Genomic DNA, 21963 nt, shown 5'->3' with positions numbered 1-21963 from the left:
GATGATGGAAACTAACAAATAATGGAATCATTATGACTTACCTGTAAATACATATCCATCGTCAGCTTCTAAATCATCCAGATCAACCGCTCTCTTTTCCCAACTGAAAGTATGATAGTCTTGTCCACTATAGATTTTTCTGTCGGTTATTTTATAATCTTCAACTGGTACCCATCGTACGGTAGCGGCATCAATGTTACCTCTTGGAAGTAGTTTACCTTCCTGTATTTGTACGTGGAGGATACGGTTTTTCTTTATAAACCTTAAGCCGACCACCACCCTAAAAATATTATTCTTGTTGAAAAGAAACTTGTAAAGAAATTCGTAGAAAAGAAATAGCAACACAACAAACGATGGCAAGCATTTTATACTAATTTATTTGCGAGTAAATACTCATCAATATTTAAAGTTTGCAACAACTGATAGTAAAGCTATTACATTGCTAACAATATAAGATAATTAGGTTTCGATGACAGAAATTGTTATCATTTTCAAAACTATATGCAAAAAAATTCATATTAACTTACATATTGTCAGAAATGTTTGCAATTGTTGGTCTCATATTAACGTATCTGTCGGAAGCGCTTCCTTGTTCGTCACAGAGACAGAAGCAGTAGGAACAATGCCAGAATAGCCATCTCCACCAGCTGTCAACTTTCGTAGTGCCTCTACTGCATCCTTGTTTTCTTCCCAAGACTTTTCCATTCTCGTATTCGATATATTCATAGCGTCTACCGCTCAAAGGATCCTAAATTAAAAATAAAATAATACAGATAAATCAAGTTAGTAAACAAAAGAAGCTTTCTTCATCACAACTGTATAAACGGGTTTGATAGTTGAAAACTTTTTCATTATTTATTAAAATTTGTTTAAATGTATCTGAACTTAAGGGAGGAGAAGGGATAACCAAGGAAGTTCTTGGTGAAAGAAATATAAACAAAAATAAATCGTTCCCAAGGCGAAAAACTCCATGGTTTTGTACAGAAGTGAAGGAAAAAGGCAAAGAAAAGAAAAAAGCTTACCTGAACTACATGTCAACCAAAACACAAAAGGCATACCATAATTACAAGACAATTAGAAACGAAACACATGCACTTATAAGAAAAATAAAAAATAATCACTGGAAACGCTTTTCGAAAGAAATGGAACATGATTTTTACGGTTTGTAAAAGGAAATATGACGCTTCATAAGAGGTCAAAGAACGGAGATAAAGGAACTAATAGAACCCAAACACATAGAAAAGGATATGTGGATTGACTACCAAAAAAAGTTCTATGCAGAGGAAGAACAAAAGACGATAGAACCGGAAACACCAGAAATTCCCACAAATGAACAACTTAAGATAATCATCATCCAAGTCTATGCTCCCACTGCAGACAAAGGGAAGAAGCAATTGAGTTCTATTAGAACATCAACAGTATCATACAGAAAATTCTATTAAATTCTACAGTATCATATTAAAGCAAAAATCTGAATTTGGTTTCGAAAATTAGTTTACGGATTTTTCTATTAAATTTATTTTAATGAAATCTGGGATATTGTTTTATTATATTATACAGATTTTCTAGGCGAATTATGAAGGTCTTACGTGCAATGTAAGTGGTTGAAAACATTGAATAAGAAAAGGGTTGTTTCCCCCTTTTTTGTATTTATTGCTATTTTGCAGCTAGTACCTATAATAAATTGAAACATTTTTAACCAGTCGTATCTTATAGAAAATACAATTATCGCTATTTTATTTCATTAGGACTTTGCTCTAAAATGATTCGTTTTAAAGTTAGTAGCAAGGAAAACAGGAAAAAAACGATTTTTTTTTTTAGTAGTTTTTAGTAATTTTTAAATACTTTAATTTTTTTATTAATTGCGACCCATTGGAGAGGAAGGAAAAGTCAATTAATATTACTGAAGTTAATTACTCTTAATATCCACCTCAAAACAAATCCGGCCTTGGTATAGCTAAGCCATACTGAGCTTATCAACTCACGATGCATTTTATTGGGGAATTCGATTGGATTTCAAAATTAAAATATTTCAGACACAACAGATATTTATTTTAAATAAAAACATCGACAGGACAACATATAAATACAAATAACTGACCAGAAAGTATTTCGATCAAAATTTTCTTACTTTTTTTTTATGAATGTCTTTTTAACATCATTTCGTATTTTAACCTTAACATATTATTTTCTTCTTCCAGTTCCTGTATTTTCTTCTTCAATCGTTGTCTATTCCTGTATGTCATGCCTTGTTGAGGCTGTTGGTCTTCTGTAAAGAAAATAAAAAGAATAAATTATTTTTCGGGCTGTAATCGTCAAGAAGAATTTTTCTTGTGACATTCTTTTTTAGTAAATACTATTCGAAAATGTGTTTCAGTTAATATTTATTATTAGTTTTAGTACGTATTAGGTACAGTGGTAATAGATTTAAAAAAATGTAGGTACCTAATTTTAGGGGTTTATCAATATTCCAAATAAAAGCGATACGTCATGTACTCACCTTGAGATAATTTTTTTACAATCCAGTTACTGGCAATGACATATTGGAAATAATAAATTATTTTAAAAGTAATAGGTCTTCGGATTTTGAAGAATAACCTACCTAAATTGATGAGCTATTAAGTTTGAAAAGTTTGTCTCTATCTGTCAAAATTTTTGAAAAAATATGAATAACTCAAAAAATATGAAGTTTTGACCTTTCTACAAATTGTATCTAGAATTTTATGAAGAATCTAAAAATACAATAATATACAGGGTGTTTTATTTAAAATAACAAAGTTGCTGTTCACTTCAGGTATCCGTGGCTCTCGGGTAAAAGGGCATATCTCGATTTTCTTCCCGAAATGAGTTAAAAATATCAAAATAAAGGAAATTTTCTGTTCTTCATTTGGATAAAAGGATATATCTACAGTCTAAAGTCTAAATAATTTCATTAGATTTTGACATGAATGACATGTGAAAAGGGAGCCATTGAACAAAATCAACGTTTACAATCAAGTAAAGAGGAATCATTCCAGATATGCTTTAGTTTCCAAATGTATATACCAAATAAATTCGGGTAAAATTTTATATTAGTAGATAATTCTTTTTAGCTGAATCATATATGAACCTAGATGTTTGGGTAAAAAGGGATATCTAAAGATATTTTCGTTTACTGGAATCAGATGCACTAAAATTACTAATTTATGATTAGAGTAAAAGGAGATATTTAGACATAATTTCATTTACCCAAATTTAATCAGTATAAAGTGTTTAAATATATGTGAAAAAACGTATTATTGGAATAAAACATTATCAATAGCGGAATAATGGAAAATAGAGCATCACGTCGAAGGGAGAGGAAGAATGATGCGGAGACCCTCAGAAATGAAAGAAGTAAAAGGATATTACGAGCTGCATTGTCGAAAACTAATATTGGTAAGTATTTCACTTACCTAAGAAAATGGCATATGGCGCAGAAGATATAATTTTGAACTATACACAGCATACAATAAACCCGAGGTCATAACATCCTTAAAGATCGAACGTCTGCGCTGGATGGGCCATGTTGAACGGATGTTGGAGACTAAAACACCAAAACATGTAATGAGGCAAAGACCAGTAGAGAGAATCAGAAGATCTGAAAACAAGATTACCAACTGGAAAAACAAAGCAAGGAACAGAGCAGAATGGCGGAAAATCCTAGAACAAGCCAGCACCCAGAAAGAGCTGTCGAGCTAGTGATGATGATGATGAAGTATTTCACTGGACCTACTTTTCTTTTTACCCAAATAAAAGTTCTCGTGCAACGGTCTTATTATTGTTATTTCTATTAAATTTGCAACGAGACAGTGGCCTGATTTTATTGATTGAAGTAAATAATTTCGGAATCTAGCGGGGCACAAGTGTATAAGTAGAAACAATGTCACAGGAATGGTTATTTTTTTCAGATAATGCGCAAAATGTCGCTGTAGCCGAAAAAGATATGGGTCAAAGTCAGCATGTAGACTCTGTGACTGCTACTTCGGAATCGAAACGCTGCAAAACGAATAATCGTTTTATGCAAGACGATTCTACAACCGTAGAAGTGACGGAGAAGACCAGACCAGAATGAAGTAGTAGCTGCAAGAGGAGGCAACCAAATTGCTTCATGTTTACAGAAGCATCTCTTGAATCTTCCACCACATGTGAAGAGGGTAATCTTGTGGTCAGACACATGTGAAGGACAGAATAAGAACTCGCATGGAGCTGCCATGTTCATGTCTGTCATAAACGACCATCCAACTCTAGAGGTGATTGACCACAAATTTCTAGTTCCTGGTCACACTCATACGAAGTGTGACTCTGATCATGCTCTGATAGAAAAAATGAAAAAAAAATCATATCACCCGCACGACTGGATGCAGTTGGTTCGTCAGACGGGGAAGAATAACCCATTTGTTGTGACAGTAATGAAGTAGTCAGACTTTTTCCAATTATATGGAGGAACATAAAGTGGCTTCGTTACATAAAAGAGACAGGAAAAGTCCTTTACAAGGAGATACTGGATACAGATTCGTCGTTTAAGACAATAAACTATCGCCGTAGAGGCCGTTTCCGCAGCCATCTGAACCCTGAACTGTCCTACGGTCGTCCTCTCGCAATCTCAGCGAATAAGAAGAAGGACCTTATTGACATGCTGCCGGTAATACCACGACTACTATAGGTCGATTCCATAGGATGAAAACGTTGAAGATGTCTTACTAGATGGAGAAGAAAGTTATTAATGACCCCTTTCTTGATTACAATAGAAACCATTAATAGTAAATAAGCCGTTTTAATAATATCAGCCTTTCAGCATTAAGGTAGTACAAACTATTGTATATATCATACATAATAACATTTACATTTGAGTAAAAGGATATATCTGAGTACCCCGATGAAGAAAACTACTATACTCGGTTCGCTATCTCCAGTCCGAACTGTCTAGTGAATTTAGTAATTATTTTTTTACGAAGTTAGTTACTTTTTGACAGACTCGAAGTGGCCTGGAAATTACTATACAACCAAGCATACGTACTTATAGCCAATATTAATAGTAAACAAACTAAATAGTATATAAAATAGAACTTTACAAATCACCGACAATCAATATTTATTTACAGTTTGAATTTGTCTTTCAGTTCGAACAGACGATAAAACCACATTAAGCAGAGATAAGTTTTTGCGGTAATTAAAAATCGATATTTATATTTAAATTTAAAGTTGTGTAAATATATCGGTTTAATACTTGGAATTTTAGTGTAAATAAGTGATTTACCTCCCCTAATGGGGGAGGAAAATAACATTAAGACGCAAATGTGCGAAGTGAGTGTTGCGACAAGTTCCCCAGATATGGATATGGATAAGGATATTGAAATTGGTGCGGATTCCGGCAAAACAAGGGAAGTTAAACTGTATAATATTTCCTCTAATAATTATGATTTTCATACCTGTTGCGTTTATATAGAGAAATTAAATAATCAGAACATCTCTCGTTTACATCCAATGGTGGTGGGGGAAATTTTGTATGAAAAACTTAAAATCAAAAACCTAAAGGAAATTAAATCTATAGGAAAAAATAGAGTTAAAGTCATTTTAAAATCTATTTTGGATGCAAATAATCTAGTAACACATGATAAGTTAAAAGATGAAAATTTAAAAGCCTATATCCCTAACCATCTCTTGGAAATCAAGGGAATAATTCACGATGTAGATACGAGGTATGATACTGATTATTTAAAAAAACATATAGACTCTTCCGTTAAAATTACCGACATTAAAAGAATGCATAGAAAGGTAGATAAAGAAGGTAAAACAGAATACGTCCCCAGACGAAATATTATAGTTACATTTGAAGGAAATGTTTTGCCAACTCATGTCGTAGTTAATTTTGTGTATTTACCAGTAGAAAGATTTGTAGGCAGGGTAATACAGTGCTACAAGTGTTTGAAATTTGGTCACATTTCTAAGCAATGCAAGGGCACACAAGAATTTTGTATACGATGTGCAGAAATTAAAAATGATAGTCACATATGCGACACTCAAAAAACTTTTTGTATACATTGTAAAAGTAAAGATCATATTTCGATCTCCAAAAGTTGTCCCGTTTATGAGGAACAAAAAAAAATTAAAAACATTATGTTAGATCAAAAAATCTCCTTTCTAGAAGCAAAAAGATTTAAAGAATCATCTTTTTCCGAATTTGTTAGTAACAATAAATTTTCGATATTGTCAAATCTTGAAGAAAATTTTCCAAAACTACCTAACGTATCTGATGACATTATGTCATCTCATCCTACCATTCCAAGATCGTATATGAAAAAATCAACAAACTTTACTCATCCTGGACCTAGTAGGATTAATACTGAACATAATGCACTTAAAAAAAGGAAAGTTTCTACTCCTGTTTCACAATCCCCTACAGATTCCTCCACCTTTCCTTTTAGATTTGGCCCGTTACAGCCCCTACCACCTAATCCCAATAAACCTAATAGTTCAATAGATGGTGAAAAAAACAAGATGGTTATTTCGTTAGTCAAATTTTTTTCTGAATTTATAAAAAATGTAAAATCATTTGAGGATGCAGAAACACTGGATAATAATTTGTTAGCTAAGGGTTTGCATACTGTTCTCGAGGATATTTTTAAAGGTACTTAAATTTATGGCTTTTAACACTAAACTTAAAATTATGCAATGGAACGCTAGATCAGCTGTTGCAAATAAAAACAGCCTACTCAATTTCCTTATTAAAGAAGATGTTGATATTGCTCTTTTAAGTGAAACCTGGTTCAAAAATAATGTTGTATATAATTTTAAAGGTTATAATATTGTTCGTCAAGATCGTGCCGACGGTTTTGCTGGTGTCGCTGTTTTGGTAAAAACGGGTATCCGTTTTGAAATATTAAAATTAAATAAAAACTTCAATAAAGAGCTGCTTGCCTGTGGTATTAAAGTTAATTACGATAATACTCACTTGAGTTTTCTCTCTGTATATAGATGTCCAAAAACCAAAACCAGAATAGAAGATTGGACAAACTTATTTTCCCAAGTGAAGCACCCTTGCATTATTGGGGGTGATATGAATGCCCACAATGCGCTGTGGGGATCATCAAAAAATGATAATATTGGCGATCAAATTGTAGAGACCCTACAGGATCTTGATTTCATTGTGATGAATAACGGTCAACCTACTTGTCAAGGAAACCCAGGACATTCAGATTCTATGATTGATATTACGGTTTGTTCCCCTTCCATTTTTACTAAGACATTTTGGACTGTAGATTCTGATACACTTGGATCAAATCACTATGTTGTAAAAATAGAATTCGAATACCCAAGAGCTGTTAATGAGACCATATATCCCAAAAGTAAATGGAATACTAAGAAAGCTAATTGGGATATGTACGCTGAAATAATTGAGAATACTTTAAATGAAAGTGGACCTATATCCCCAAATGTAGAAGAAAAATATAATCTTTTATTAGACTGTATCAATAAAGCTTCCACACAATCTATTAGCCAATATAAACCATTTAAGTGTAAGAAACGGACTCCTTCACCATGGTGGGATGCAGAATGTGATCTAATTGTTGCAGAAAGAAAAAATTCATTAATAAAATACAAGCAAGATCCATCAGTTGAAAATTTTATTAAATGTAAACAAGCTAGTGCACACGCTAAGAAATTATTGAAATCGAAAGCCAAACAAAGCTGGGTTGATTGGTGCTCAAAATTAAATAAACAAACGTCGCCTACTTCGATTTGGAATCAAGCGAAAAGGATGAACAGGAAAAGGGTCAATGCTCCATTACCACTAGAAGATTCGTGGATAGCAGAGTTTTTCGACAAAATTGCACCACCGTATGTGAACAATCACGAAGATTTAATGTTATTCAATCCGAGTTATAGTCATTTTCTCTTAAAACCGTTTACTATGGTAGAATTGGACTGTGCCCTTAGTGACCGTCCTAACACTTCTCCTGGTTATGATGAAATCAAATATATTATGCTATTTAATTTACCAAATAATGCAAAAGAGTTACTTCTAAATATTTTTAATCAGATAATTCGAGAAGGTTCTAACTTTTCGGCCTTCAAACATATTATTGTCGTTCCTATTCCCAAACCTGGGAAAAATCTAAAATTAGTTGAAGCTTACAGACCCATATCTTTATTATCTTGTGTACAAAAAACTCTAGAGAGAATACTTAAGGCTAGGCTAGAATGGTGGTTACTAGAACAGAACCTTCTACCCAAAGAACAATACGGATTCAGGAAAGGTTTTGGTACCTTGGATGCATTGGCTTCCCTAGTTGTAGACATTCAAAACAATTATTCCCGGAACAATTACTTACCGGCATTATTTCTTGATATAGAAGGTGCTTATGACTCTGTGTGTCTAACAGCACTCAAAGAAAAAATGACAAGAATATTTCAAATTCCAGCTCAATTTGCTGATAGTATTGTTAATCTTTATTCAAACAGATTAGTTTATTTAAGAAAAGAACAAATGCTCATAGGCCCCAGAATCGTAAACAAAGGATTACCTCAAGGTTCTGTATTGAGTCCTATCCTGTTTAATTTGTACGTAGCGGATTTGTACAATATTAAAATAAACAACATACCATTCAACCTCATACAATACGCAGATGATTTCTGCATTTACACAGAACACAAAGAATATAAACAAGCAATCAAAAACTTGGATAGTATTTATCAACTACTTCAAAAATGGCTTGATAAAAACAATTTTGAATTATCTTGTAATAAATCACAGGTTTGCATTTTTACCAGACATTATAAACCTAATGATCAAATAATTAAATTAGGAAAACATCAATATCCACTAAAAAATAAGGTCAAATATTTAGGTATGACACTTGACAAACATTTGACTTGGAAGGATCACATTGAGGATATGTTAAACAAATGCAACAAGGGAATAAATTTTCTTAAATCGATTAATAAAACGTGGTGGGGTGCTGATGTAGACGTAAATTTATTATTCTACAGAGCGTATATTCGCTCTATTTTGGATTACGGAAGCATATTCTATGGATCAGCCAGTAATGCATTGCTAAATAAAACTAACGTAATACACAATTCAGCTCTACGTACATGTTTAGGTGCTATGAAGTCCACACCAATTCAACCCTTGTATTTGGAAGCCTTGGAACCGCCTTTAAATATCAGACGAAACTTCCTGACCGAAAAATTTCTGGTAAAGACATATATAAAAAATCAACCGTTATACACAAAGCTCATCACTCTGAATTGCTATGATTTGTCTACTAAATACTGGGAAAAAAAGAAATCGCCTTTAGTCTGCGAAGCTCTGCAACATAATATGGAAGCATTAAAAGAGATAGATAAAGCTACGTATACACTTCAAAACATCTCATATGCAACATATCATGGTTCAAATGCAGATATCATGGTACCAAAATATAGTGACAGTATACACATAAATAGAAAGATTATTCACTCAATATTATCAGAATTCGAAAACTCCGTTGTTATATATACCGATGCCTCCAAATCATCAAACGGTACTGGATGCGCTTTTTTTATTCCATTGGAACGAATAGAACGCACATTTAAGTTGAACTCCCAGATCTCTATTTTTACAGCAGAAGCTCTTGCAATATATGAGGCCTTACTTTATGCAACAGAAAGTAACTCGGACCATATAGTGATATTATCAGATTCTTTATCAGTTTTGACCTCTATTGGGAAACCGGGATTGCCAAATACGTACAGTTGCCCTTATATTTACAAAATTAAGGATATCAAACAAAAGTTAGTAACAAGGGGCAAAAATGTACTTTTTGTTTGGATTAAAGCACATATAGGTTTGGAAAATAACGAACATGTAGACCAATTAGCAAGAGAAAGTATTATGTCTGGTAGAGAAACTTCGTATACAATCACGGCTTGCGACTTTCTGGCTTCCTTAAAATTAAGATTATACCAAAGGTGGGATAATATATGGAAGGAATATTCCATTGTTAGCCCAAATAGATACACTTCTCTTCAAACAGATATTCCTAAAACTCCTTGGTATAAGTTTTTTAATGTACCTAGAAAATATGTTACCACGATCATAAGACTGAGATTTGGGCACGCTTGTTACCCCAAACATTTATTTAAACTTAAGGTTTTAGATAATGATCAATGTGAATTTTGTACAGAAGAAGGAAACCTAGATCATATATTTTTCAGTTGCCCCAGAAATATTATAACTTCATCCAGATTAATAAATAATTTATACAAACACAACATATTAGCCCCTTGGAACCTTCAGTACCTATTATCATTAGACTCGAGAGCAGTGTATGATTTATTAGTTATGTTTTTAAAAGATAGTAAAATAACCATGTGAATAATTATACATTAGTTAATAACGTAACCTTTGTCTCTAACCCAATTGTTTAAATTCCTTTCTTACCGTGGCCTAGTGTTGTATGTTTAAAAAAAAAATGCCTTGATGGGCCCCTAGGCGAGAAGAGAGTGACCCCGTTTACCTGTTTTGTATATTTATTTTAATTTTAATATAAACTCAGACAATCTTTCTTTTACCATGTTGAGTCTGGCTGAATGACTAAAAGTCTATGCCAAAAAAAAAAAAAAAAAAAAAAAAAAAAAAAAAAAAAATATTTATTTATTTGCACCATAATATATAATAAATAGTTATGTTAAATTATAACAACTAAAATATATCTTTTAAATATATACTACCCAAAATGTTATGGGTTTAGTATACACTTCCACTATTTAGAATAATTCTTCTTTTTTTCAAAGAAAGAAGTCTGCAATAGTAGTATCGTATGGTATAATTTCACTATTTGAGAGAGTGAGTCATCGTTTAAAGGCCCAGAAATGCGGAAAGCTGTTTGGAAATCCAGTGACGTACACTTACTTTTATTTTAACGTTAATTATATTTTATTTTTCAAATATTAATGTTCGAAATAGGCCACAATATATTTATTTACAAGTTTTTACTGACGTTTCGATCTCTATATCCAAAGACCGCTTTCAAAGATATAAATGATAGTTATATTTATTTTATTTGTTTATTATTATATATTTTTATAATCTTATATTGTTTATTTTTTTTTCTATCTTTAAAAACGGAATAGAGATCGAAACGTCAATGTATTAAACATGTAAATAGATATATTGTGGTTTATGTCCAACCTTCTCCCTAAAAATACAGAATGCCACAAACAAGCAGCTATAGAAAAATAAATATATCTGTCATTTGTATGTTTGAAAACGGTCTCTTTATAGAGATCGAAACGTCCGTAAATTAAACATTTGAATAAATATATTGTGGCTTATTCCCAACATCATTTCTAAAAATACAGAACGACAAGCGAAAAACCATAGAAAATAAATAGTACTATCATTTGTATAATTGAAAACGGTCTCTGGATATAGAGATCGAAACGTCAATAAATAAACATATGAATAAATATTTTGTGGCTCATTCCCTACACTCCCCTAAAAATACAGAATGCCATAAACAAAAAGCTATAAAAAAGAAGTAATTTTGCAGAAAGTTTACTGATACCAACCGGCTGTCGCGGAAGTTACGCTAAAACGTCTTTTGACGTGACCCGTCCTTAAAGAGTTACACAATGAAATTTTTTTAAAACAAATTTTAAGACAGTTTCCACACCACCCCAGAGGTATGTCTTGTGGCGCGATACTTTTTTTAAATGGGTGTTCGCCAAGAGCCATATTGTCTTATTAAATAAAATGAACAAAACACTTAAACAGTATAAAACAAAACCAAATAAAATCCTATAAAACAAAATAAAATTCTATAAAAACAAAATAAAAATAATGTTTGATGTGTTTAAACACAAACACTATACACACTTACTATGTTCTTCTCGTTTTTTTTTTGTTTTTGGTTTTTTTTATGCTGATGTTCTTATTAAACTATTAGAAAATATTCTTCGCTGTCTAAACCTGAAGATGCAGTGCTGCTATCGCTGTCATTATCTTCACCACCTGGTGTAATTATAATTGGCTCTAGTAAAACTTTTATATAAGTGTCAAGTTCCCACATACGATGTTCTTCTTTAATTATGTGGCCTATACATTTAGCCCATTTCTCTGGAGTTACATGGAGGATTGCTTGAATCAAAAGTTTCTTAATTTCGTTTAATTTGAACGTTTTGTTATTGCGTGCTACTTCTCCTTTCACTTGCTCCCAGATAAGTTCAATGGGATTAAGTTCGCAATGATAAGGTGGTAGACGCAGAACTTTGACACCATAATCTTTTGCAGTTTCATCTACAGCATATTTAAGATATTCAATTTTCCTTAACCGTGCAATGTCAAGGAGCTAAATTTTGAGCATTGATTCTTCGTATGCAATCCCCTTTTCTGTAAGCCATTGTTGAATCCTCCCTTTCAATTTCTTTAATAATCACCTGTTTTTTTCGACTCAAATTGAAGAAAACCATCATCAAGAAACCTTGTATCACTTCCTATATGGGTGACGATTAAACGCCGTCCCTTTCCTGATGGAGCTTTTAATCCTGTATATCAGCCTTCTATAAATGCTTCGCGTTTACTTTTGACATTTAAATCTTGCCAAACTTTTCCAACTGTATCACCTTTTCCAACCTTGGTTAATCCAGGTTTCATCCAAATAACATATTTTGCGTCCAGTGCTGCGAATTTTGCGTATTTCTTCTAAATATTTTCTTCTCCGCACAATAATTTTATTTTTTTCTAATAGCATACTTTTTCATAGTTTTACATATCGAAAGTTCATTTCACGCATGGTCCTGGTTAAGACTCTACGAGATATCTTGGGTAAGGAGTCATCGTTTTCGAGCTCTTGAGAAATATTTTTCAGTGTTGGAATTTCACTCCGAAAATAAAATGAATGAATTTTTCGACGTATAATATTCCTTGTCTCGTCATCCAAAACAATGCTTTTCCTACCTCTAGTTTTACCTTTTTCTTGCCTTTTATTTTCCGATGTATTTTTAAGTACACGATAAATACAACTAACGGATACTTTTGTTAAACTGCTACAAATGTCCACCGCTTGGCTAACATTTAATTCCATTTTTCTGCCGACAATTCCTTCATAAACGTTGCGTATTATTACCTTCTCTTCGGACGTTAACATTTTCCGTCTCTTTTGCGGCATTTCATTTTTGGAATCAACATCAGAATTTTGCAGTCTTCTCTTGGAACAACTCGGTTTTTCGTCCAACTCCAATAAAACTCAAACCAAATAATCACAGAATATAACTAAAAATTTACTATAAAACGACAAACTATAACACTCGTATTATCAATAACACGTTTTATCAATAACACAAACTTATCGCATAAAATACCCTACCCTCAGAAACGCCAATGTAAATAACCTATTGTTGATGGGCACTCGCTCGACAAAAACTAGTCTTACGGCTTTCTGTGGATCTGAATTGAAACGGAATTCCGTCGCTAATTCCAAAGTTGCCAAACGATTGAAAAATATTGTTTTAAAATATCGATTTTTATTTTATAAATTTAAATATGTAACGAAACGGAACATATAAATAAAATTTATTTCATTACAATTTTGTGCTTAATTTTTACTATTGAAAAAATCAGGTTTTTTTGTATTTTTATGACGGTAATAATCGCTGCATGGAAGAATACAGGTTTTGTATGGCCATAATTACTACTTGTGAACAAGAATTGGCTACATTGTACGACAACTTCTGGTCAAGTCTACTATAGAGAAACACAAATAAATATACTACTTTATATATTCTGTAATTTCTTATGAGGAAACGCAAATTGCAATCGAGAAAACAGGCAGTTTTCGAGGGCCGCTGTGTACATTTAAATTTGAGGATATTCCGCGTTTAAACTATGATATCACTCTTCTAAATTGAGGGTTTCTACTTTAGTATACTTAAGCTATTAATACTGAGAAGTAGGAATTGTTGTGTTGTAGGTTTCCGACAATGAATCTGTCAAAATATGCCCGAGCTAAGCGAATGGAGTATAATAACTTCAAATTAGAATTAGGTATGAATTGTTTATATGCAGCAAAAGTTAGTTTATTCGATTCTCTTTCATTATAATATGCCAAACAATAGCTAAAGTAACACATTTGATTTTAGAAAAATGTTGAACTTTCAATTTCGTCTTCTGAACAATTTCATTTTGCATAGATATGCCCTTTTAGCCGAGAGCCACGGGTATAACCGGAAGTGGCATGTCTGTCAAATATTTTGTTTAAGTTCGTAAACCAATTTTTATAAATTCTTGTGTAAGTAGTTTTCGATACATAGATAGTGTAAGCTCGTTGTGACACACCCTGTATAACAAACTACAATTATTAATGACAAACAAAAGATGAAATTCACAAGAGATAACAACCTAGAAGAAAGAGAATAATCATGACCATTACACAGTAAATAGTGAAATAATGCATGCAGCAACCATATTTGGTTATTAAATTAATTTTACATAAAATAAAATAAATTTAAAATGTACCTAGAGATGTTTTACAAGCGTATATTATAGCAATAAAAGGCGAAGAAAATGTTATTATATCAAGAATCACTTTATTATTTACAAAATATACATACCTGGCACCCAGTTTCCTCTCTCAAAAGCGAACTTCTGGTCCCCCAGATCCAAATGCACTCTCGTCTCTGTCAAATTAATAGGAACATTTTCCGCATTGGCTTTTCTCGTAGGAATTTTCTTCGGTGAAAATTTACTTCCAAATATTGGCATTTCTGTGTCTCTACTACCGAATTGAATTTATTTGTGTGTCAACAATGACGGTTTATTACTAACCCGGGCTGGAGCTAGGTAATTTCTGCATCTGTTATTATCGATTGTCGTCAATCACCATGGCAACGGAAGGAAAATGCAGGAATGGACTGGCGCGTATTACAGGAAGATATATTGACGTTATACGACTACAAGCCTTAAATCCTCCTGCATTTGGAACTTTGTAGGTCGAATGCAGTTATTTTAATACTTAAAGATCACAATTAAAATAATTTAGAGATTCATTGTAAATTTTTTTCTCGGGCAAAATTGTCCAAGAGATTCATACAAGAAAAATACAATAGATCCACTGGATCTTTGCAAATTGTCATAATTCGTATTGTAAGAAATAAACCAAAATATGTGAGCCAAACTTCCGTCGGTTATAAGAATTACAAAATGGCTAATATTACAATTGACGTTTTTATACTTCTCTTTTATTTCATTTAAGTATTGCATTTTGAAAACTGGGATATTTATGAACGTGATTTTCCAACTTTTGAAAACCTACAGGTCGTCCCGTAACATCTACAGTAACTAAATATTTAAACCGTAGTATTCAGAAATGCACATAAGCAAATAGATGGGTTATAAATAATCTAAAAAACTGAATGTAAATCTACCTCATGGCTCCATCATATTGATCATTTTGTTTATTTAGTGTTACATACGGTGTTCAGAATTAATTAATGATTTTATTTATATGTTTATTACTACTGTTGAGGATATCGCTGGATTCAAGATCGAAGAGCTTTGAGCCTCGTAACGAGTATTATTCATACAAAACGACTAAAACTGTAATATTCATGCAGTCATGAAGTCTAGATGCAGTTTACATAACGTTATCAAACTAAATTGAAAAAAAAATGTACCCACATACAAAAATTACCACAATAAAATTCAAATAAAGAATCCTATGTATAATAAATTGAAAAATAGAAAACTTTTGAGCTGGGTAAAACAATTTATTTTAAATATTTATTGAAGCATCGTATATAATCATAAATTTAAGATTGATCTCTTTATCTTATCTGCAGCAGCGCAGAAAAACTGCACAGACGCTGTATTGGACCAGATTCTGAGTTTCTTTAACCAAGATATTCTTCTCCTTCCTGGACCTCATTTTCCAAATATTTTTCCTTGCAGGATGACTTGAAGGAGAGCATGTCTGGATTTATTTCGCATAATATGTCCGAAGAATTGTAACTTTCGAGATTTGATGGTGGTCAGTACCTCTCGGTTCTTACTCATTCTTCTGAGGACCTTCTTATTTGTGACTCGGTCAGTCCACGGGATCTTAAGTATTCTCTAATATAGCCACATCTCAAATACTTCCAGTTTTCTGCACATATCTTCGTTCAAGGTCCACGATTCAACGCCATAAAAAAGGACAGAGAAGACGTAGCCTCGCAGCATTCTTACTTTTGTATCAAGAGAGAGGTTGTGACTCTTGAAGAAGGCCCCCATTCGATTGAAGGTGGATCTAGCTTTTCCGATGCGTGCTCTAATCTCCTGGTTGTTGGTCCATTCTTCATTTATTATGGTGCCGAGGTAGTTGTAGTGCGTCACTCTTTCTACAGGGGATTGGTTGACTTAGAGTTGACCGTCTGTTATCATTTTCTTGATAATTATCACAAGCTTTGTCTTCTTAACGTTTATATTGAGCCCGAAGTGATTTAAGCGACAAAAAATATCAACTTGTGTTTTCCATTCTATCGGCTTCTGGGAGAGTTAATTACGAGTTTGAACGACAATAACACGCGGGGATATTATAAGTTTATTTAAAAGTTTATTTGGACAACCTGACCAAAACGTGTTCATTTGATGTAAGTCTGTCTTAAGCGCCAAACTCTATGTGACTATTGCATTATAATGGTCTAATTGTTTGTAGTGTGTAGTAGAATGATCACTTCTGGTAAATTTATTTAGTAAGCATTCTAATGTTATTTTAGAAATTGACGATCTTGTAGGTTATGTGTATGGTTTCGTTTTAATAAAAATATTACTGCCAAAAATTTATTTTATTAAGGTTTAATAGATAAAAAGAAATCTTCGATTACCATGCATTATCAAACAACTTTGGAAGTTATTATTTATGTTTAATTTATTATCAATATTTAAAACGAGCCAAATATACCACTAATTTTCACTGTATAAATATACTTGTCAAAAACGTCCAAAAAATTTGTATTTTTAATCATTCGTAATTCTATAGTAAAATATCTGTTGCGAATTTTTAGATAAATATAGAATAAACCGCCAAATTTCGAAATTTAAAATTTATTTCGAAGCGGTGCATATCCTACATTTTGACAATTAAGTTACTGTAGCATTGTCTTCTATGCTCAGTTTAATTTATATTGTAGGAACAAGTTTAATAAGATTTATTTTTAGGTGGTTCTGATCATGAAAGCCTTAAAGTAGATAAAGAAAAAGAAAAGTAAAGAATTAAAAAAAATCGATGAATTTAAAACCTTAAAAATTAATGTTTGGAACGATGGCAGCGATAATTGTCGATATACCGAATTAAATAGTTTGATTTATTTACGTAAGTAAATAAATAGTTATGTTTTGTTAGTCTGTGCTTCATTAAATACACAACACCTACTGCCGGTAATCTTTCTTTGTCACTCATTGCGTTGCAATACTAATAATAAAACATATCCTTCACGAATGTTACGTACTTCTCAGTACGTACATTTATGTCTTACATCTCTTATACATCTCCATAGCTCTTGCCTAAGGACTGTGTCATACGTTGTCTCAAGATCTATAAATACCAAATGTAGCTTTCTTTTCTCCTTGCCGTATTTCTCTATCAACTATCTCAATGCAAACAAGGCGTCCGTTGTCTTCCTCCCTTGCATAAACCCAAACTATTTTTCTTCTATCGATGTCTCTCTCCTTAACCTATGCTCTATGGTTCTCTCTCAAATTTTCATTGTGTGCGACATTAACTTTATCTGTCTATAGCTCTTACAGTCCGGAATGTACCTTTTTATCTTTATACCATCACACACTCTCTCTCCATGCATTGGACATCCTTTTTTCCTCATATATCATACTTATCATTTCCATCCATCCAATGGCGCTACAGCCCAAATCGGGCCTTGGCCTCCTTCAACAGGCTTCTCCAACCATCTCTATTTACCGCTGTTCTTTTCCATGAACGCGTTCCCAGGCAGTTCCTGGCATCCTCATCGACTTCATCTTCCCATCTCTTTTTAGGTCTTCCAACAGGTCTTTTTCCCTGCATTCTTGCATTTAATAATTTTCTGGGGATTCTATTCTCATGCATGCGGACCACGTGCCCTGCCCATCGTAATCTCTGCAGTTTAGTATGTTGTGCTAGAGGTGGTTCGCTATATTGCTCGTATATTTCTCTATTGTACCTAATTCGCCAGTTGTTGTTTTCACTTATTGGGCCCAGGATCCTACGTAATATTTTTCTTTCAAACACATCTAATGCATTGGCAGATTTCTGTGTCACCACCCATGTTTCGCAACCATAACTTACTATGGGCCTGATTATTGTTTTATAGACCCGGAGTTTTGTTTTCCGGTGTACGTCTCGCGATTTGAATATGTGGCCCATCGCGAAATAGGCTTTATTTGCCAGCACAAGCCTTCTATTTATTTCCGGTTCTTCTTCATTGCTTGCGACCAGATCCATTCCTAGGTATGTGAATCTATTTACATGTTCTATATCGTCAATAAAGTGTTGTTGCACCGGTCTATTTGATCTGGTTTGTATGAGTAGTTTTGTTTTATTTGTATTTATTGCTAGCCCTACTGCTTCTGCACTCTGTTTCAACTCAACGTAGGTTTCTTCCGCTGCATTCATTGTTCTGCTCATTATGTTTATGTCATCTGCGTATGCTGCTAATTGGGTAGACTTGTTTGTAAGTATGTTATTTCCGCTCACCGTCAACCGTCTAATTACATATTCCAGAACAAGATTAAAGAGCGTTGGAGCTAGTCCGTCGCCTTGTTTCAGTCCTTGCGTTATCGTAAACGCATCAGTGATCTGTCCCTGAATACATACCTGTGCTTCTGTTTCTGTCATTGTCATTTGCACTAGTCGTATTAATTTTGATGGTATGCCAAATTCTTTCAGTATATTAGGTAGAATTGTTCTATCTATTGAATCATAGGCTTGTTTAAAATCTACAAAGAGATTGTAAACGTCCATGTCATATTCCCATGCTTTGGCTAGTATTTGTTTAACTGTAAATAGTTGGTCAATGGTAGATCTATTTTGCCTAAACCCTGCTTGATATTCCCCGATGATTTTTTCCGTGAGAGGTTGTAGTCTTCGATTAATGATGTTTGTGAGTATTTTGTATCCCGAACAAAGTAAAGAGATGCCTCTATAATTCTGACACAACAGTTTGTCTCCTTTTTTATGAATAGGGCAGATTATACTTTTCTTCCATTGTTGGGGAATTTCTTCTTCTATCCATATCTCTCGTATTAGCTGGTACATCTGTTGTGTCAAATTCCTTCCTCCTTGCTTGAGTAGTTCTGCCGGTATTTTATCTATTCCCGGTGCTTTATGGCTTTTTTGTATGTGGATTGCCGTTTGGACCTCCTCTAGCGTTGGGGGTCTAGTTAATTCATTTTCTTCTCCATCTTTCCCCAGTTCTTGTTGTTGTACCTCCTGTCGTGCCTGCTGCTGCCACTGTTGTTGTAATGGTAGTTGTGTCCCTTTGTTTAGTAATTCCTTAAAATATGTCATCCAGGTTCTCTTAATTTCGTCCATATCGCTAATGATTTCACCTTTCTTATTTTTGCAGAGGCTAGTCCTCGGTTTGTATCCTTGTCTTAGATGTTTGATTAATTGGTATGCGCTACGTGTTTCGTTTTCCTTAAACTCTCTCTCTATGTTTAGTATCCGTTGGTTTTCATACTTTCTCTTTTTCTGCCTGCACAGTTTATCTGCTCTTCGTCTTTTGTTCTCATGTTCTGTTTTTCTCTCTCTAGTACGTCTGAGTATGTAATTCTTATGCGCTTCATTTCTTTCCTGTATAGCTTGTTTGCATTCTTCATCGAACCATGTTTCTTCTCTCCGTTGTGTCTTTGTTCCTAAGACTTCTTTCGCTGTGTTGAGTATGATACTGCTTATTGTGTTCCATTGGTTTTCTATTGTAGAGTCTGCTCTGTTTTCTTCTAGTAATTTTTCATCCACTGTTCTCTCAAATCTTTCTTGTACCTCAGAGACTTTTAGGTTGTCTAAGTTTAGTTTTTCTTGTTTTGTATATTTTTCCTTTACCTGTCGACTGATTTTGCATCTAAACCGTGCCTGTACTAGCAGATGGTCTGAGTCACAGCTTGCACCACGTCTGCTTTTTACATCTAATATACTCGTCGCCATTCTTTTTTCAGCCAGTATATGGTCTATTTGATTGATCGTATTTCCGTCAGGTGATATCCAGGTGCCCTTATGTATGTCCCGATGTGGGAAGCATGTCGAACTGATAATCATATTCTTTCCAGCTGCGAAATCTATTAGAAACTGACCATTCTCATTTATGTCTCTATGCAAACTATGTTTCCCTATTACCCCTGTGTATTCTTCTTCTTTTCCGATCTTGGCGTTTGTGTCGCCTATCACCATTTTCATGTCGTTTCTTGGTATTGAGTCATAGATTCGTTCTAAATCTTGATAAAAGGCTACCTTAGTGTCTTCTTCCTGTTCATTTGTGGGACAGTGTACATTTATAAGGGTTATGTTAAAGAAATGCGTTTTTATCCTAAGCTTGCAGATTCTTTCATTGATGGCTTGAAAGTCTGTTATCAGGTGCTTCATTTTATTATCTACGATAAAGGCTACTCCAAATTCTTTATTTCCTTCATCTTTACCGCTATACAGTATAGTGTGTATTTTAGTGTCCCGGATACCTTTTCCCAACCATTTAGTCATACTTATCATTTGCTACAAAATATCAATACCTTCCTCTCCTAGAGCGTTCCAAACCTCCATAGGTATTCCATCAGAACCGCCTTACCATTCTTCATCTTTTTTAACGACTCGACAACCTCATTTCTCGCTATCCCCGGTATTACATTTTCATTTGAGATCCCGGATCCTTTGTCTCTATTCTTGTGTTCTTTATTTAGCAACTTTTGTACAGTACTAATGCCATCTTTAGTTTATTTCAACATCGGTTCTTAACACTCCTGGATCCGCACGCTGATGTTGCGCGAACTAATAGGGTTAACTTGGTATGGGTACATTCACTTAGTACAGGGGGAGTTATCCTTAAATAGGCTTGTGACTTTCTGTGAAACCACAAAGTTTCTAAAGGATTAGACGTTCAGAACGCAGGAAGGGCTCAAAGTTATAGTTCCTGCTGATTACTGCAGATATAGGAGGCCGGAACAGCCTGGACCCCAGAAACGCCAAAGAATAGGTCCTATGGGCCTATTCTAATAATAGGGGTGTCCAATATTCCAATAATGGACCCGCCTTAGGAGGTGTAGGTATCTGAAGGGCTTATAAATGGATCCTGCTTCGATCTACCATCATAACACTCTTCCATTCGCACTCTTATTCTGTCACACATGGTTGTCACCGTCACATATGTCACACTGTCAACTCCTTTGATGATTTGTCGCTTGCTTTAGCAATGCAGTATAACCTTTAACCTTTTCATCCCCTCAGCTGTTTCCAACTCTTCATACAGCTGTGCAGACAATCTTTTCTAAGCAGTAGCTACAGCGCGCCTTGCTACCTTGCATATATCTTCCTCTGTTTTAGACCTGTCATACCTCTTTCTTCTCTCTAATCTTCTGTTGCACCTCGTCGTTCCACTACCAAGTTTCTTTGTCTCTAGGGGGTCCTTTACCAGATGATTTTCCTAGCACTTCCTCTCCCACTCGCACCACAACTTTACTGTTGGCTTCCCACCAGTTATTTACCGTATCTTCTTCCTCATGCTCTTCCAGCACTGTACTCTTAAAGACTTTTTCCAAACCCTTATCCTTTAACTCCCACCACTCTACTTTCTGGTGTCTTACTTGCTTTCCATTCCGCCTCATCTTTATCTCCGTATCCGCTATCACCGGTCGGTATTGACTAGTCACCCTTTATCACTTTACAGTTGGTAACCACTTTTAGCTGTTTTTTTTTACACGCATAAAATCTATCTGACTTG

General features: G+C 33.9%; 1 protein-coding gene across 1 annotated transcript in view; it reads right to left on the bottom strand.

Moving 5' to 3' along the window:
- The window catches only part of LOC140448735 (uncharacterized), a 123384-nt gene that overhangs the window by 10946 nt on the left and 90475 nt on the right, over window positions 1-21963 (bottom strand). Inside the window, exons 10-13 of the mRNA XM_072541847.1 lie at window positions 21624-21893; window positions 20370-20670; window positions 528-748; window positions 42-280 (exon numbers count right to left, since the gene is read on the bottom strand). Coding sequence (XP_072397948.1) covers window positions 42-280; window positions 528-748; window positions 20370-20670; window positions 21624-21893 — 1031 coding nt within the window. The remainder of the gene's footprint in view (window positions 1-41; window positions 281-527; window positions 749-20369; window positions 20671-21623; window positions 21894-21963) is intronic.

This window comes from Diabrotica undecimpunctata, chromosome 8 (assembly GCF_040954645.1).
Source record: "Diabrotica undecimpunctata isolate CICGRU chromosome 8, icDiaUnde3, whole genome shotgun sequence".
In the NCBI taxonomy this organism is placed as follows: domain Eukaryota; kingdom Metazoa; phylum Arthropoda; class Insecta; order Coleoptera; family Chrysomelidae; genus Diabrotica; species Diabrotica undecimpunctata.
The sequence above is the reverse complement of the archived record's forward strand: the minus strand, read 5'-3'. Positions and strand labels throughout refer to the sequence as shown.